Below are 19,830 nucleotides of genomic sequence, written 5' to 3'. Positions count from 1 at the left end.
TCAGCACGAGTATTTTCATTCTAGGACCTGAGATTCTGATCTGGCTCTTCCCTGGGGAGTCTCTCCCACCCTTACTTTAGAGCTGGGGTTTGTTTATTATGGGCAGGGTGGGGTCGGGGGAAGTGTGTCAGTGTGATTAATGTCTCCTTTTTAAAAGGAAATCTATACTACACCAAATAACCTTTTTGTAAACTTCACTCTGACCTTTCTCATATAAATGGATGATGGAAAAGTTCCACGGAAAAAATTAGGAAGAAACCTGAGACTAATACCCACCTAATGTTGTGGGCCACACCTCTGGGTGACAACTAGGAGGGAGAAGCAAACTGGTATATCGATGTGGCTCTAAACAATAACAATGTGTGTGAAGGCCCAAGGGCATTTCTGGATTGACCAAGAGGAAACGCATGTTGCACAATGATACGATCTTGTTGGTACAGTTGTCAGAGAAGGGAACTCCCACAGCAAAGGGCATAAAACCATCCGGAGCAGTCTGGGGCGGCTCAGTTCTGCAGCCCCAGGGAGCGGAGCGGAGCCCAGCCCTGCACCAAACACAGATGGGACCATGATCTCCAGCCGCAACTTCAGCCAGACCCTCTCAGGCTCCCTCCATGGCACGGGAGGCAGCTGGGGCCAGCTGGGGGGCTTCCCTCGGGATCCCAGCGTCCACGGGGGTGCCGGCGGTGTCCGAGTCTCCCTTTCCTTCAGCTCGCCAAGTTGCCTGCCTCCTGGAGGGTCTTGGGGATCCAGAAGAGGCCATTCCCTCCTGGGCAGGAGTGGGAAGGAGATGATGCAGAACCTCAATGACCGTCTGGCCTCCTACCTGGAGAAGGTGCGCGCCCTGGAGGAGGCCAACGAGAGGCTAGAGAGTCGCATCCTGAAGTGGCATGAACAGAGAGATCCTGGCAGTAAGCAGAATTACTCCCAGTATGAGGAAAGCATCAGCCACCTTCAGGAGCAGGTAAGATCCTGGGTGACCCTCGAGAGGGGGCTGCGTTTCCAGAGAGCCATGGGAGGAGAAATCAGTACCAATGACAATTTCCAGGACAATGGCAAATGAGCTTAAAGTCATTGTGAGCAAAGGCATTTGAGGGTATTTTCTTACTATCCCTTTTGGACTTGGGAAGTCTGTTTTATATATTTCATCTTCTATCTGTAAATTATGCGGAGAATCCAAAAAAAAATGCCAAAAGGCAACCAGCTGCTGTCCAGTATCACTTCTGACCCAGGGATGTTATAGTGACGACAAGGTTGGGTATTTGTCCTTCTCGCTCAGTGCACTTGGCACAGGACAGCGTTTACTTTCTGCTCCATCAGTTCTGCTCCACCGTTAAAGTCGTGGCAACAGTGTGATGACCCACAGAAAGAAAAGCTGAGTTCCACTGTTTTGGAGATCTCATCTAAAAGCTGTCACTCCATTAGCCAGTACATCGTTCTGACATCCCTGGATATTTCCTTGAGACCTGCTAAAAGTTCTGAGTTTTTGCTGCTTACAGTTCTGAAAAGGGCATATTGCTAGAAAAATAATAATAAAATGAGCATAATTTTTGGAATCTTAGAGTTAGGATGGGTAATGGAGATGTCTTTAAAAAAATCAAACATTTAAAAAGCTGGGCTTATACCTTCTGGAACATCTCATAACATTGATTAGAAGTGGAGGGAATCCAGTCACCTCAAAGATTTTTTTAAGTCTTTTTTATTTTAATTTTGAAGGGCAGAGAGAGAGAGGGAGAGAGTGAGAATCCCAAGCAGGCTCCACACTGCCAGCACAGAGCTCGATGCAGGGCTCAAACCCACAAAACTGTGGGACCATGACCTGAACTGAAACCAAAAGTCAGATGTTTAACCAATTGAGCCATGCAGGCATCCCATAAGATAATTTTTTAAAGCTATCTAACTTTCCTCTTATGTAAAGCAGTCTCAGAAAATTCCCCATAAGATTATAATTTAACCCATCTTAGAAAGGGCATCAAGGTTTCCAATATTATTCAGTTTAATTTTTCAATCCTTGGTTGTCCTTACTCGAATGTAGGAAGGACCAATCAAGATAATATAAATCTGTCCTCATAATGAACCCTAATTATTGAATAATCAACCTAATAACTGGCTGTGTAATTACCTTAACTATACAGTACACGGTTGTCTTTACAAAAAAAAAACAAGGTGACTCAACAAACCTCATCATATTTGTTTTAACTAATAAAAGCTGCTTTGGTTTTAAAATGGAGAATATAAAAGATTTTTGCAAATGGGCAGCTGAGAACATAACTCTCAAAAGAAACGTGACGTCACACATCACATTAGAAATAATTCACCAACTGATAGTGGAGAGGAGGAGGGAGCAGGGAAGAGGGAGGAAAACATGTATTGAGTGCTTATTAGATGCCCGCCGCGGTGTTGGGTATTTTAATACACATATTGGCACCATCTGAGAGCTCTCAACACTGATGGAACCATTCAATATTACCTAATTCTTTTTTATTTTAACATTTATTTATTTTTGAGAGACAGAGAAAGACAGATCATGAGCAAGAGAGGGTCAAAGAGAGAGGGACACACAGAATCAGAAGCAGGCTCCAGGCTCCAAGCTGTCAGCACAGAGCCCGATGCGGGGCTCAAACCCTCAAACTGTGAGATCATGACCTGAGCCGAAGTCAGACACTCAACTGACTAAGCCACCCAGGCCCCCCCCTGATTCTATTCTTTACAATGACCCTGTAAAGAGACAAAAGCTCAGAGTAGTGAAGCAGCCACACAAAGCCACCAGCAAGAGGCAGAGGTTGGATTCTAACCCAGATCTGTTTCTAATGGTTTCATAGTTTCCATACAGCATGGTGCTAACCTTGCCTATGTAATAAAAAAAATGCTACTGCTTGTTAGTAAAGATAATGCATTACAATGGCATTGTTAATCATACAACACATATTTCATACACACAGTCTCATTTTGTGAAGCAGGTATTTTCACCCCCAATTTATAGATGAGTAGACTGAGACTGCGTGGTTGCCCAAAGTCTTTGGAACAGAATCGAGAAAAGGAGTAGGTGGCTGGTCCGCTCTCCAGGAGGCTCAGGACTCTGGGTTCTGACTTTAAAAATCTGGGTTATAAATTAAATCTAGGTTTGAATTCCACTCTTTTCAGGATTTCTTACTTCAGCTGCATTTTGTTCATGTTTGAGCTCTTTGATGCTAAGGTTGTCTGTCCCAATCTCCCCTGACTATACGTAAGAAAACAGAGGGCGAAAGAATACAATAACCCACAACAACCAGGGGCTGACCCCTTCCCAGGGCTTGATGAAATGCTATCAGTAGATATGGTACTCTTCCGTCCCGCCTCAGGGATCTTAAATGTTACTCAAAGTCTTTCAGGGGCACCTGGGTGGCTCAGTCAGTTAAGCATCCAACTTCGGCTCAAGTCATGATCTCACGGTTTGTGAGTTCGAGCCCTGCATTGGACTCTGTGCTGACAGCTCAGAGCCTGGAGTCTGCTTTAGATTCTATGTCTCCTCTCTCTCTGCCCCTCCCCTGCTCCCTCTGTCGCTCGCTCTCTCTCTCTCTCTCTCAAAAGTAAACATTAAAAACAATTTTCGAAAAAGTCTTTTAAAAATGAACTCAAAAATTAATCCAATCCTTTTGAAACACCGAGTCAGATATAGCCATAGGAAGTGTGTATTTTAGAACATCTCTCAATAGTGATCTATTTGGCACTGTGGTTTACAATCAAAAATTCTATCTTCCTCTTCCTGGGATGAGATTACACACCCTGAAGCAGCAATGCTGTATTAATATACCAATTAGATCCTTTTAAAAGAATGAACTCAGAGCCTTGGGGGAAAATCCAGGTGATTAACTACAACACACAATGCAAAACCTCTGCTTCACATATTATTTCTCAACCATCCTCATCATGCATTCATCACCATGAAGGATGTCTCAGAAAGAGAGGCTGTATCATAAAATCGCATCAAGTAAGGTGAACTGGGGAAATGGTTTTGTTATTTAAATGTGCTCTATGGAAGGAAAAATAAGATAAAAGCACAGAGGGAGGCAAACCATAAGAGACTCTTAAATACAGAGAGCAAACTGAGGGTTGCTGGAGGGCTGATGGCTGGGGGGATGGGCTAAATGGGGGATGGGCATTACGGAGGGCACTTGTTGAGATGAGCACTGGGCGTTATATGTAAGTGATGGATTACTGGGTTCCACTCCCGAAACCAATACTACACTGTACGTTAACTAACTTATATTTAAATAAACAAATTTAAATAAATAAATAAATAAATAAGCTCTAGATCAAGTGCATTTCAGAACTCAACATTCATGTACTCTGCGAAGGATGCTGGCTAGGGGAATCAGACTCTTGACTTAGGGGTTGCAACAGAAAAAGTATCAGTTTAACTCAGAAAAGTCAAGTAAGCACCCAGCCAGCATTGTGGATTTTCTGATTCCATGGGAGGGCTGGATAGTGTTTGGTTTCTGTGGATGTCAATCAACACCTCAATAACCAGGGTCCCCAGGCCCTTGTGGATGGAGCTACTTTTCATTTCCTCTGAGTTTAGATAACGCAGGGAGTAAAGAGCCTGGAAGGAAAAGAACTGGTTAGTATGAGAGGCCCTAAGCAACACTGCAGAGGGGAGACAAGGAGATATCTACAGAATCTTTTTTTGGAGCAAAGGAAGTAGTCATAGGATCATTTGGAATCCACCGGAAGAGAGTAGTTAGGCAGGGCAGGAGCCTGGCTATCTCCCACCACAAACAGGAGAACTTTGAGAACGCATCACAAAATATACAGAACCTGAAATGTATCCAGCACAGACATTGGCTCTAGTTACAAAAGTGCCAGCTTTTTTCTTTCTTTCTTTCCTTTTTAACTATATTTCCTATGCTGTACTTTGCATTTCCAAGACTTATTTATTTTACAACCGGAAGTCTGTATCTCGTAATCCCATTTACCTATTTCACCCACTCCCCTCTGCTCCCCCTCTGGAAACCACCAGCTGGTTCTCTGCATTTGTGAGTCCAGTTCTATTTGTTTTTTTTATTCTTTACTTCTTTATTTATTGTTTTTTAGATTATATACATAAGTGAAGTCATATAGTTTTTGTCTTTCTAACTTCTTTCTTATTTCTATGGTATTTTTCTGTCTGACTTATTTCACCCAGCATACACCCTCAAGGTCCATCCATGTCGTCACAGATGATACCATTCTTTTCATTTAGTAGTATTCCATTGTATACATCTAGCACATCTTCTGTATCCATTTATCTATCTATACACACTTAGGTCAATTCTTGGCCACTATAAATAATGCTGCAATGAACACAGAGGTGCATATATCTTCTCAAATTAAAGGGTTTTTTTTTTCGGGTAAATATCCAGAAGTGGAATTACTGGGTCATATGGCACTTCTATTTCTAATTTTTGAGGCATCTCCATAATGTTTTCCACTGTGTCTCTACTAATTTACATTCCCACCAACAGTGCACGAGGGTTCCCTTTTCCCCACATCCTCTCCAACACTTATTATATCTTGTCTTTTTGATACTAGCCAATTCTGACTAGTGTGAGGTATTACCTTATTGTGGTTTTGACTTCATGTCCCTGATGATGAGTGATGTTGAGCATCTTTTCATGTGTCTGTTGACCATCTGGATGTCTTCTCAAAAGTTCTTTTATATAAAAAAAATTAAACACTTAAATTGTTCTAAATTAAGTTTCAACTAATTTTTCAGAGTATCTGCAATATGCTCAGAATAAGCTAAGTAAATTATTTTATTTAATCACTTCCAATATAATTCTCATAATTCTTTGATAAAGTGGATACTATTATCATTATTGCCATTTTATGGATGAAGAAACTAATACTTGGAAAGCTCACTCAGCTAGTAGGTGCTAGAGTAGGACCTCAGGCCCTGTTCGGGTTTTTTTTAATTTTTATGCTTTTTATTTATTTTTGAGAGACAGAGACAGTCTGTGAGCAGTGGAAGGTCAGAGATAGAGGGAGATACAGAATCGGAAGCAGGCTCCAGGCTCTGAGCTAGCTGTCAGCACAGAGCCCGACACGGGGCTCGAACACACGAACTGTGAGATCATGACCTGAGCCGAAGCTGGATGCCTAACGGACTGAGCCCCCCCAGGTGCCTCAGGCCCTGCTCTTTGAGTTCCAGACCCAGGTGTGTTATCACCACCTCTGAATCTTGCTATTGCGCATTCATGATACCATATTCCAAGCAACCAATGGAGCTTTGAATAGGACCAGATTTTTAAAAGGTGTCTTTGTATTAAGGTATAACTTTATCCTAAGGAAATAATTTCTAAATAAAGGAATTATCTGTTTAAATACGATGAGAATGTCACAGAATATTCTGCCTCCAACTACACCACAGAAGTGTAGAGGTAGGACTCTAAGGTCAACTGGCTCTAGAACAAACTCCTTGTTTAACAGACAATGAAACCGAAACCCCGGGGAGAGCAAGGCTGGGCCAAGTTCATGCCAACGGTGAGAAAGAGGAAGTAAAAGGAAAACCTCCAGTTCCTAGTTCAGCACAATCCTTGGTACAAAAGTAGTATTATACTTTTGACATTGAGACATCATCTCAATTTTCCTAAAGATGGTGACGTACATCAACTGTGCAATACTTGCCTGGTCACAACTCCCTAGAAGAATTTGCAAATCATACACAGATACACAGTTGCTCAGGTAGAAACTTTCAACAGCAGTTTTCATTTTAAAGTTAAAAAGTATATGAAAATCTAGTGAAACTCTTTTTTTTAATGTTTTTTATTTATTTTTGAGAGACAGAGAGAGACAGCGTGAGCAAGGGAGGGTCAGAGAGAGAGGGAGACACAGAATCCGAAGCAGGCTCCAGGCTCTGAGCTAGCTGTCAGCACAGAGCCCGATGCGGGGCTCGAAACCACAAACTGTGAGATTATGACCTGAGCCGAAGCCGGAGACTTAACCGACTGAGCCACCTAGGCTCCCTGAGAAACTCTTAACTAGAGGCCTTAACACAGCTGAAGTTTATTCCGCTGCTAAAATGTTATTTCCGTTAATATTCTAATAGCTACAGTGGGGGCATTCTCATCACAGAATAGCTTGCAAACACTTATGCATACCTAAGTCATGGGCCTGGTTATCGTCACTTTGGACAAAATACAATCGTGGCATGTGATGACTATTACAAAATTCATTTAAAATTAGTCTGACAAACAATACCAGTGACAATTTTAGTACGTTGCTCAGTGTCACTGATCAGAAACATGAATGCTACCACGAGGAAGAATTGTGTTCATCTAACAGAACTACTGCACTTTAAGGGAGCCACACAGCAAAGGCAGGGTTGGAACTTAAACCTCTTTTAACATCTTCAGACGAGGATGAGCTGAAATGCTAAGGTATGTTCGCAGCACTAGAAATTAGAAGACACTCTGAGCCTAGACTTTCCTTCCCTTTCCAATGTCATTTTTCCAACAGCAACCTCAATTTTAGCCTCTCAAACTCAGTGTAAAAAAAAGACAGTGATGTGGCTGCAAACCATATTCTTACTTTAAAATCATTCTGATGTTGTGTATCTCGTAAGAGCTCAATATTTATTGATTTCATTAGTTGTTGTTCAGAAAAAGAAAATCAGAAAAAGAAATCATCTATGCTAACGAGTCATGTACCCAGAAACTACAGGGCAGAAATGCACTTCTCCAATGGGAGGGTATCTGATTTAAATGCCTCTTTTTTTATGTTTATTTCTTGAGAGAGAGAGAGAGAGAGAGAGAAGTCTGGGAAGGGGCAGAGAGAGAGGGAGAGAGAATCCCAGGCAGGCTCTGTGTGGAGCTCAAACTCATGAACTGTGAGATCATGACCTAAGCCAAAATCAGGAGCCAGACGCATAACCAACTGAGCCCCCCCAGGCGCCCCTGACTTAAATGACTCCTGATGCATGTTTTCCAGATCATGGATGGCAAGCAGACCAACGCTCAGATCACCCTTCTCATTGACAACGCCAGGATGGCAGTGGATGACTTTGGCCTCAAGTAAGTTCCTTCTTCACCATATTTCGGGCAGTTGCCATTTGGTGATTTTGTTTCATTTTGTTTTGCTTTGGGGGCTCCCCCTTGATTTTGTTTTCTAAAAGAATTAACTTATCTCACCATTAGCCATGTGTTACATCTTTAAAATAGAACTAGAAAGGCATAACAATAATTGAATGGACGCTACTTTAAACAAAGTAGATATAAAATACACTTTTTGGCATGGGGAAATTTAAATATGAACCAAGAATGAGATGGGTTATTATTAGCTCTTCAGGTGTGATAATGTTATTACGCTTATTTAGAAGACTCTTGTTTTCATTATTTAAATTTTATTTTAACTCCAGTATAGTTAACATACAGCTTTACATTAGTTTCAGGTGTACAACATAGTGATTAACACTTCCATACATCACCCAGCGCTCATCACGACAGGTGCCTTCCTTAATCCCCATCACCTACTTCCCCCATCTCCCACCCCCATTCCCTCTAGTGACCATCAATGTGTTCTCCATAGTTAGGAGCCTACTCATCATTTAGATAACATTTAGTTTCATTCTTAATGAAAATTCTTGTTTTTAACAGATGTATTCCTGGAGTGCCTGGGTGACTCAGTCAGTTAAGCATCTGACTTCAGCTCAGTTCATGATCTCACAGTTTGTGAGCTCAAACCCCACATCAGGTTCTGTGCTGACAGCTCAGACGCTGGAGCCTCCTTTGGATTCTGTGTCTACCTCTCTATCCGTTCCTCCCCATCCATGCCCTGTCTTTCTCTCTCAGAAATAAACATTTTTAAAAATTTAAGATGTATTCCTAAGTATTTAGGGGTGAAATGTCAAATATCTACAGTTTAGTTTACAAAATAGAGGGGCACCCAGTGGCTGTCAGTTAAGTGTCTGACTTTGGCTCAGGTCATGATCTCATGGTTCATGAGTTTGGGCCCTGCATCAGGCTCTGTGCTGAGAGCTCAGAGCCTGGAGCCTGCTTCAGATTCTGTGTCTCCCTCTCTCTCTGACCCTCCCCTGCTCATGTTCTGTCTCTCTTTCTTTCCCAAAAATAAATGGACATTAAAAGATAATAATAAAATAAAATACAAAATAGAGTACAGATGAAGCATATTGTTAACAGTTACTAAATCTGATTGGCTTATGCCTGTTTATTATTTCATCTTCTCTAATTAAAAAATCAGACAAACAAACAAACATTGAGTCACCATCATAGAAAAACCTGCAAGAAACAGACATATGAGGGATAAGAGATTCACCTCTAAAGTAAGGTGAATCCCTACAAGGCCATGGCCTTCCAACTACAGGTGTATTCTTCTCTCTCTTTCAACTAAAGGTACGAAAATGAACACTCCTCCAAGAAAGATCTGGAAATTGAAGTTGAAGGTCTCCGAAAGACCTTGGATGATCTGACCATCATCACAACAGATCTGGAACAGGAGGTTGAGGGGATGAGGAAGGAGCTCATTCTCATGAAGAAGCGCCATGAGCAGGTAGGACTCCCCAGGAGCTCCTGGCAACCAGCATGGCTCTTAATCTGCACATTCAGATAAATTAAAGCCACCGGAGAAAAAAAACACCCTCTGAATGCCAGTCCTAGCATAGAAACATCTAATTTTTCCAGCTTCAAGGTTGTCTATGCAGTGTCAAATCCAATAGCCAAAATAAAATCATAATTAGTGACAAAATCGGCCAATAATTTTGCTAATATACAATGATTATCTAGACTTGTTTGTTAATACGACACCATAAGAATAATGCATGAGATTGAACTTCCTTCATTGACCCATTGTACAGCAAATTGGGGGACAGTAGAATAAAGAGAATCTGCCACTAATCAAGGACAATAAAACTAGTGACAAAAATGAAGAATCTTGATTTCCAGAACCATGTAACTGACTATGAAAAGGCTACATTCCATCTAAAGTCCCTGAGACTCTGATGCAATACAAGGAAAGCAATCCCCGTTTTAGGCAAACCAAATTGCTTATGAACATCAAAGAGTCTCAATTATGAAGAGTTGGTTGGACAATGACTGTTAATTAGGCTTTTCCTAAGATTTCTTGGTTTTTATGATATCCTATGGGGTTAACCCTACAGAGTCAGAATACATTTGTAAGACATTAAAAGTCTTTACACCTTTTTGGCTTTGGGTTGCTGAACTGTTTCCCAAAATCACTAACCTACAACCTGAAATGTTCAACTGTTAAATTGTGCCATCATTTCATCCATGAACATGTGCTGAAGAGTATTTTATTGTGCTACATAAGTGTAATTCTCTGTGACACATTTTCAACCAAGGATTAAGTCAGTAATCACAGAGGCCATTTGATTACCTATCTAGTGTTATTTTTTTTATTTTATAGAGTTATAATAGAAAAAAAGAATATATGTTTTGCCATCAATGAATAATACTTGAGAAACCAAATCCAACCAGTAAAAGAATAACAACCACATAAGCTGATTTTTTAAAAGATCTAGTAATTGCTGCCAATCCACACACTCTGGCCTTCTGAATTTCACAGCCGATTCATTTTTTTTTTCTGTTATTAAACAGGAAATGGTAGAACATCATGTGCCAAACGACTTCAAGGTCAATGTGAAGGTGGATGCAACTCCAGGAGAGGATCTAATTAAGGTCCTGGAGGATATGAGGCAGGAATACGAGTTTATAATAAAGAAGAAGCATCAAGAGTTGGACACTTGGTATAAAGAGCAGGTAAAGGAAAGGGGCTCAAACTTCCCAAAGGTTCCATTTCCATGTGGTCCCAATAACAATGCCTCTGCCCTTTGCTTGCTCTTGTAGTCAGCAGCCATGGCACAGGGAGCGACCAGTCCAGCAGCTGTGCCGAGCAGCCAAAGTGACATGCATGAGCTGAAGCGCACGTTCCAGGCCCTGGAGATTGACCTGCAGGCGCAGTGCAACAGGGTGAGTCTGGGACCTCGGTCAAGTCCCATGTCCTCCACAGAACTTCTCATGACCTCTATCCTGGGCTCCTCTCCCCAACTTCCCTGGGACATCTCTCACTTCCCATTTTCCATCCAAATTGTTCCCAATGAGAATGATAATAAGAGCTCTCATTTCCTGAGGTGTCCACACCATACGGTATGTCAGGGGGTTCATTATGTTAACTGTCATCAACCCTCACATTAACCTTTCCAGGAGGTCTCCGTGTTCTCACTTTAGAGATGAGGAAACCAAACAGTTAAGTAGGTTGGCCAAGGTCACATAGATAGTAAGTGGCCGGTGGTAAGGCCACCTGGTATTTGGGGGCTGGTGTGGAGGTCTAGTAGACCCTCATAGTCTCTGCCAGTGCTCCCCACTTAACAACCAGGCTGCCTCCTGAAGCCCCCCCAAAAAGAGATCCTGGTGCCAACATGAATTGGTGGCAAATCCAGGCCTGGCTCACTCCAAAGTACTGCTCTGTTCATTAGGTATATGTCTTATCACCCCATGAACTATAAATTCTTATATCTAAGTCTTTTCTAGGATTTTCATAGTTTTTAGTAAAATCCTTTATATGAAGTGTCACAGGTGCTCAAAATTCATTAAATAAAATTTATCATTTGATTTCCTTTGTAGCCTATCCTAATCTTCTAATCATTCATCAGAGTCATTTCCAAGTGCTACTCTGCCCTTGGTCTTGAGGAGAAGTCATTGGTTCATTCTGTTGCAGGTGCACATGGAAAATTACTGTTATTTTTTAAGAATAAGTGATGGTGAACAGACATTTAAAATGTACACCATCAGGGTGATAATAATGAGCACAGAAATAATTACAGTGTTTTATAGTTTTCAAAACATTTGGACATACATTATCTTGCAACAAGCCTCTGAGGTCAGCAAGAGATTTATATCCATTTTCATGCATTCTATCATCTGATACTGTTCGGAGTGCTGAGGATTCTACAATAAAGGAGTTGACATTCTAGTGGGGATGACAGTCAATAAATGCACAGATCATCAAAATATGTAATATGTGAGATGGTGAAAAGTGCTGTCGATAAATAAAGCATGGTGGGGGAAGCCAGGCAGGCTCAAGTGCAGAGCCGCCACTTTAAACAAAGTGTTCAGGAAGGGGTTCACTGTTAAGGTGACAGCTGAAGTGGTAAGGAGGTGCATCGTGTGGCTATAGAGAGAGAGTTCTGGGGAGGGGGGACAGCAACTGTGAAAGCCATGAGGAACAGGTGCATCAGACGGGTTGGAGGACCCGTAGGGAAGCCAATGTGGCTGTAGCGGGTGAACAAAGCGGAAAAAAAAAGTAGAGAAGAGGAGGGAAGAGAAGGGAAGATCTTTGGGGTAACAGTGGAGCCAGACTGCATAGCCTTGAGCCTCAGAGGGCGGTCAAGAGGAACTTGGAACCGCGGATAGGGGCAGTTCTTCCAGGAGCTTTGCTGCAGTGACCGGGAGCAGAGAAATTGGATGACTGCTGAAGGTAGATAAGGATTCAAGAGAACAATTTTAAGGTGGGAGAAATTACTCTATTTGAAAGATGGGAAGAGGCTGGTAGAGAGGAAAATATGGATGATGCAAGAAGGCAGGCAACGGCTGAAATGACTGGAGCACCGACAGTTCGTGCCGGGTACCCGGGGCGGGGGGACTGAGAACCTGGTACCAGGGCAGGAGTGAGAACCGGAAAGCAGATTCACCTATGTGGGCTGAAGTAACGGTGGGAGCCTGTAGGAACCCTCTCCTGACAGCTTTTCGTTTCCTCAGCAACACAGGAAGCGAGCACCTGGGCTGAGAGACAGGAGAGGGAAGGCAGCAGCCCTCTTGGAGAACAGGAGTGGGAGGGGAGACCAGGCAGTATGAAGGGCCCCCGAAAGTTAGCGGTCATGGTAAAGTGACAGCATCTGGCACAGTCAGGGTTTCTCCTGAAGATTAAAGTTCAGGAGCGCCTGGGTGGCTCAGTCGGTTAAGCGTCTGACTTCGGCTCAGGTCATGATCTCATGGTTCGTGGGTTTGAACCCCGCATCGGGCTCTGTGCTGACAGCTCAGAGCCTGGAGCCTGCTTCAGATTCTGTGTCTCCCTCTCGCTCTGCCCCTCCCCCACTCATGCTCTGTTTCTGTCTCAATAATAAATAAACATAAACAAAGTTAGAGTTCTGTGCTCCAGAAAAGCGGGTGGCAAATCCAAACACAGTGGAGACTTGAAGTCCGTTCTCTGTATCCTAGTGCAGCAACTTCCTCGTGCAACTTTTAGAATTTCTTCAAACATGACAATCTGTTGCCTGTGTCATAATCAACAAGCATGGCTTGGGACTACGGTTGCCACATTGACCAAAATTAAAATATAGGACATCCCATTGAATTTGAAATTCGGGGGCACCTGGCTGGTTCAGTTGGTTGAGCATCTGACTTCTGCTCAGGTCATAATCTCACAGTTCATGAGTTCAAGTCCCACATGGGGCTCACTGCTGTCAGTCTGTCAGCACAGAGCCCTCTTCGGATCCTCTGTCCCCCTCTCTCTGCTCCTCCCCTGCTTGCATTCTCCCAAAAATAAAAAACAAAAAAATTGAATTTTGGGTACACAGCAAAGTTGTTGTTTTTTTTTTTTTAGTATAAGTATATCCCATGCAATATTGGGGCAATTTTTTAGGATATACATGTACTAAAAAATTAGTCATCACTCGTCTGAAATTCAAATATAACTAGGTGCCCTCTATTTTGTCTGACACCCCTACTGAAGATAAATAGAGAGAGGGGTCCCAGTCGCTATTTCCCTAGGAGGTTTCCATTCGGCCACAGACAAAATGTAAGCAGAGGAGGTAAGGGACAGATCAGGGCAAGGTGGCACATGCCCAATCCCCAAGGAAGAGCACACACAGTAAACACTATAGGAATGCAGTGAAGTTGCCAAGAGCTCCCTGACACAAAGAAATGCCCACATCATCGGCTTCCAAAGTCCTGACTCTAGTCACTCCTCACTGCCCAAGCCCCCCCCTCCCCCCCGCCCCGAGAGCCCGCCAGCTGCCCACCTTTGTACCCTCAGCAGCCACGGAGACACCTAGCAGAGTGGCCGGTGTGTTCTAACTACTCAATCTATCAAGCCATCGGTCAATTAGTACAAGAAACCTCGTTTCCACTTTCAGAAATATGCTTTAGAGGACATGCTGTCGGAGACCCAGTCCCGGTACTCCTGCCAGCTCCGGGACATGCAACGTGTCATCTCCCACTACGAGGATGAACTGATGCAGCTACGCCATGACCTGGAGCGTCAGAACAACGAGTACAAGGTCCTCCTGGGCATCAAGACCCACCTGGAGAAGGAGATTACCACCTACAACCAGCTCCTGGACGGAGACAGTGAGGGGTAAGGCAGAGGCCAGCAGGGGAGGAGGAGGAAAATGGCATTGAGTTTCTGTGTGTGAATTCATATACCTGATCCCTGTTATACCCATTAGCAAGCATCACTCCAGAGGAAGAAAGGTTTGTGATGAATTTCTTCTGGATATGTGGATCAGGTTTATTTAAGTAGCATATATGAATCAATCAGCTATTACTCCCAAAGCACTAATATTTGAGGCCGATCGTTAAAATTAATATATTAAGATCTCTAGAAAGAAACAACTAATGGCGCAGCTGGGTGGCTCAGTAGGTTAAGCATCTGATTCTTGATTTCGGCTCAGGTCATGGGTCTCACAGTTCATGAGTTCAAGCCCCACATGAGCTCTGTGCTGACTGCACAGAGTCTGCTTGGGATTCTCTTTCCCTCTCTCTCTGCCCCTCCCTCTCTCTGTCTCTCTTGCTCTCTCTTAAAATAAATAAATAAACTTAGAAAGAAAAAAGAAACAACTAGGAAGACTTAACTATAGTGTTTCCCACTGGAAATGTACATAATTTGGGCTCAAAAAAAAGGAAGGTTGGGGGAATATTTTAGCTTGACAGCAGGAAAAAGACTCATAAGAGATTGAGAAGTCTAGATTCTTCAATCCGGTATTTCTAACCAACTTAGGAAATTACAATAATTGTTCAGAAAAAAAAAAGGGCACATACATTCTAGGACCCTGAGAAAGGGTTAGACATTTTCTTAATGTTTATTTATTTATTTTGAAAGAGAGAGAGAGAACAAGCAGGGAAGGGACAGAAAGACAGGGAGAGAGATTCCCAAACAGACTCTGCATTGTCAGCACAGAGTCCAATGCAGAGCTCAAACTGAGCTGAAATCAAGAGTCGGACACTTAACCAGCTGAGCCACCCAGGAACCCCAGAATTTTTTAAATACATAAAGAGGGGCGCCTGGCTGGCTCTGTCAGTAAAGCATGTGGCTATTGATCTTGTGGTCATAAGTCCGAGCCCCACTTTGGGTGTAGAGATTGCTTAAATAAATAAACTCCAAAAAATAAAATAAATAAAATACTATCAGACCAAACCTTGAACAGTCTGAAAAACGGTTCTAAGCATTAAACCCAGACCCTGGAAAGGATCTCAGTGGAAGCAAACCTGCAGCCAACTGACAGGACGGAGGCGGTTTGATAGACTTGCCTTGACCCTGGGGTCCGTGGGAGGCTGTACTCACTTTCTTCTGGAACCAGGAAGGTTTTCCCATGAACTCATGACCTTGAGACTACAGAGCTCAGACAATTATCCTCATTAAAGAGCTGTGAATTTACAAGCAGGCAAAGGAAGTTAGTTCACCTTGGGGAGTTTTTATGATTGTTGCTAATGCTAAAATGAGCTGTAACTCTTATCATTTCTATAGGACAATGGAAGAATCAAAGTCAAGTGTGAAAGGTAAAAAATATTTTCATTGTTTGAATTAAAATGAATCAGCACGTTTATTAATTCTATGGTAGTCATAATCCTTAGTGTACTCCCAAATATCTTATGTTCAATTTTTATTTTACTCCCAAATGGCCAGGAATTTTTGAATTAACCTAAAGTAGATGACAGAGAAAAACAGAGAGCTCTCAGTATTGTATTCAATAACATATATGCAAGTTCTCTGTCAGCAGTAAAGTGGAGAGCAACAATCATTCATATTATTATATCTCTGTTACGTTATGGAGTCTATTTATTAAACTCCTAGGAAATGAAGAGAAAATGATTCCACATAATTTCCCAAGCCATATTCTGTTGAACACTAGTGTTCCGTGGAACCATCATTGCATATTATGAAAGATGTATTCCACGGCCAGAAATGGTTGGGGACTCTATGTACCACTATCCTCTTAATGACAGCCATGCATTTCAGTAAGTTAAACATGGAACAGATACTGCTGTGGGGAGAAAAGGAATAGGAAAGAGAAAAAAACAACAAAAGTTTTACTTTGCTTAACTCGGCATTGCCAAATATCTTTGACCTGGGAACCCTATTTTCTCAACTTCCCTCTGTACATCTCACAGAAAAGTTCTAAGAAACCACAGTCTGGGACGAGTTTTCTGATTCGTTTGTGGTAAAAGTGTTCCAAGACATTAGAGATGCAAAGAGTCAGGGTTCCAGGCACCATCATGGGCAGCTGGTCTAACTGCTACCCCTTTGCAAGATATCGACAGATGGTCCTTCAGCCTCTCCTTACCCATGTCCAGGAATGGGGAACTCATTACTTGATGGAGTGGCCCAAACCACCACTGGAGAGGTTTGATTTTTAAAAAAGTTCTCCCTGCATCTCTATTAATTTCAAGTCTTCCCGTTAGTCTAGAATTAGTTTCCTGCCGTGTCAACAAAGCACATATTCAAATAAATCATAACTTTGAAAACAGTGGCCATGGTAAACATCCCTGGATTCTCATCCATCCCTCATGCTTTCTAGATCTTTAAATGAGGTGCTCAAAATGGCATTTAACGCCCTGTTAGCTCATAGAATCTGTGGTACAAGTGGAACAAAGTCTGTAAATGCAGGAAGCCCCCCTCCAGGACGTGTAGCCAGGGACCAGATTCTATATCAACCACACCTTCGATGAAGGTCTTGGCCTCTAGAAGATGACACTATTCACACACCCTTGTTTTCTGGAGAGGGGGATGGAAAACCTTCCTTGGTGAGATCTCTTCCCCCAGCAGAGCTTGCCATGTTGCTGAGGGATCATGTTGGAAGAGATGGAGAACCTTCAGGCACTAAGAGCAGGGAAATGGAAATAAGGATTTCAGATGGTGACAGGAGCATGATGGTGACCTCTCCATCACTTTTCCCCTCAGCATCTTCAGCTCCAAAGATCAAGGCTATCACACAGGAGAGCATCAACGGAAGAATAATTCTTTCTCAAGTGAATGAGATCCAGAAGAATGCATAAAGCCAATAAAAGTTTCTGCCTATTGTAAGAGTTACTTTTCCCCAATAGAAACTTTGCCCAGACATGATGGGTGAGTCCTAAGAGGTATCCTTGGAGTAATCAAACTCAGAAACTTTTTTTTCCCCTCTGGAACAATGTCACAAGTTACTCCATAATGATCTTAATATATTGCTGCACTTTCTGAATCACAGTATGAGTTCATGAGCATAAAGCTCTACTTTCCTACTACAATATTCAGATTGCCATCATTGTGTATTTGTTTTGTAGCCAATAAAACTTTACACCAGCTACATCATGCCTTTGTTTATGTCACATCATATTTATGTCATTCTTATATCAGGGTCTCATCCTAACAAGGGACTCTCTGGGCATTGTCCATGAAAGAAAGGGACCTTAATGCTTTGAACATGTCTGCGGTAGCCAAACACTGGGCAGAATTGTCACTTTGCAGACATTCAACCAAGGAACAAGATGTGGCTCATGAGGCTTTCCACATGTCTGTCAGCAGAAGGGGGAAACAGAGAAAGGGAGGCCTAGAGGGCCTTGCTGAGAATGTACGATGACCACACAGTATTCTATCTCACATACATACATACATACCCATGTAACCTAAAGGGCCTAAAAGAAAGTTAAAGCTAGAAAGGGGAAGTCAGAGGCACCTGGGTGGCTCAGTCAATTAAGCATCTGCCTTCTGCTCAGGTCATGACCTTATGGTTCATGAGTTCAAGCCCTGGTTGGGCTCTCTGCTGTCCACACAGAGCCCACTTCAGATCCTCTGTCTCCCTCCCTCTCTCTCTCCTCCTCCTCCCCCACTGTTTCTCCCTCTCTCTCCCTCTCTCTCTCCATCTCACACACACACACAAATAAATAAACAAATACTTAAAAATATATTTAAAAAAAAGAAAAGGGAATTCAGAAAAAAAAATCTTCTTACAAAGAGGCACTAAGACCCTAAAAGGGAAAGTGACTTGTCTAAGATCTGAAATGCAAATTTCAGGATCCAGATTACTAAATTGAGGTGGAGTACGGACTGATGCACAGAAAGTATGCCCATCTGTCCTCTCAAAGAGATGCTTTTTTCCCCTCAAATTGTAGCAGTGTGAGCCATTGTTCCAAGGCTGGTACAGAGGAACAATGCTGGAGAAAAGGAAGGCAGGAGTCCATATATCCGTTATTAGCAGAATGCGATCTGTGGAATTCTAGGATATTCACAATTCAAGGGACTACATGCACAGGCTAGTCAAACTCTACTCTCCCATTTAACAGACAAGTAAACTGCGACCCAGAACAATCAAGGCATTTTCTCACTTACTCACTGCACTGTTGTCTAAATCTAGCTCTCTTACTCCATTAACAGTTGTTAAACTAAAAGTGGTACAAAGTAGTTCTCTGTCACCTAACACATTGGCCATGCCCCGGATGGTTTTTTGTTTGTTTGTTTGTTTGTTTTGTCTCTGTGTTTTCATACTTTCTTGGAAAGGATTGCTTTTGATATTTTCTGAATGAGGAATCTGTTAAAACTGAACTGGTCATCCCTTTAAGGCAATAATTGGTGTTCCTTATTCTTAATGCCCAAATAATGGAAAACCAACCCCTAACAATCTGAAATTAGGCAGAAGGAACCTGGAATAATCACATCATCACAAAAGTGTATTACTGCTTTAACTGAAATACACTGATTCTCTGGAGTAAAATTATAAATTTATCATCACTGTGTGATTACGCCAAAGAATCTCAAAAATAATGAGTACACTAACACCTTCAATGAGTTTTCTTTGCACAGTATTTGTCTGTGGAGACATTTAATGTTTTGGGGGACAAGACCGATCCATATTAGACTTTATTATTTCTCTTTTTCTACTTCATTTTACTATGAGAACTTCCCTGTGTTATTCGGGTACTAGAGTCTCAAGGAAGACCTAAAATTGATTTTTTCTCCATTTTAGCAGCAAAACACTCTGCAATTTTAGACATTATTATCTCTTCTCAAAATCTAAGAATTAAACATTAAATATACCTATTTTCTCAAGGTGAAGTTTGCGTACCATTAGCAAAATCTTTTGAAGAATATTAAAAAATATGATAAGCTGAAGGGAAAGTTATAACACTACGCTCAGAAAACAATCACTAATCTTCCATTTACTCTCATAATTTTTATATGATTTGGTAACAGGGAATCATAACGTGAATAATTTTCAAGAGGTTGAAATATCCTTAAAATCTTATTAATTTTCACTGTATCAATTAGGGTGACAAATTCATCTCAGTTTGCCCAGGAAACCCTTCAATTTGGGGTGGTTGGGCACCCTATTAATAAAGAATTAATTGCTCTTGGGTAAATCCCCAGCAATGCTATTGCTGGGTCATAAGGGAGCACATGTACCCCAATGTTCATAGCAGCAATGTCAACAATAGCCAAAACATGGAAGGAGCCTAAATGTCCATCACCTGACGAATGGATCAAGAAGATGTGGTATATATTCACGATGGAGTACTACATGGCAATGAGAGGGAATGACATATGGCCCTTCGTAGGAAAGTGGATGGACCTTGAGGGTGTCATGCTGAG

The 19,830-nt window shown here is 42.1% G+C and overlaps 1 protein-coding gene and 1 long non-coding RNA gene across 2 annotated transcripts in view; one reads left to right on the top strand and one right to left on the bottom strand.

Annotated features, from left to right (window-relative positions):
• Positions 1 to 19,830, bottom strand: part of LOC115282602 — a 69,178-nt gene that overhangs the window by 22,944 nt on the left and 26,404 nt on the right. The gene's annotated exons all lie outside the window — the stretch shown is intronic.
• Positions 526 to 17,556, top strand: KRT23 (keratin 23). The gene is made up of 8 exons (XM_029928722.1): positions 526 to 961; positions 7,945 to 8,027; positions 9,366 to 9,522; positions 10,587 to 10,748; positions 10,836 to 10,958; positions 14,123 to 14,343; positions 15,733 to 15,764; positions 17,167 to 17,556. Exons 1-8 carry the CDS (start codon positions 566 to 568, stop codon positions 17,259 to 17,261), a joined length of 1,269 nt encoding a protein of 422 aa, XP_029784582.1. The 5' UTR covers positions 526 to 565; the 3' UTR covers positions 17,262 to 17,556.

This window comes from Suricata suricatta, chromosome 17, assembly GCF_006229205.1.
Source record: "Suricata suricatta isolate VVHF042 chromosome 17, meerkat_22Aug2017_6uvM2_HiC, whole genome shotgun sequence".
NCBI classification, from domain to species: Eukaryota; Metazoa; Chordata; class Mammalia; order Carnivora; family Herpestidae; genus Suricata; species Suricata suricatta.
This window is presented reverse-complemented; position numbering and strand designations above follow the sequence as displayed.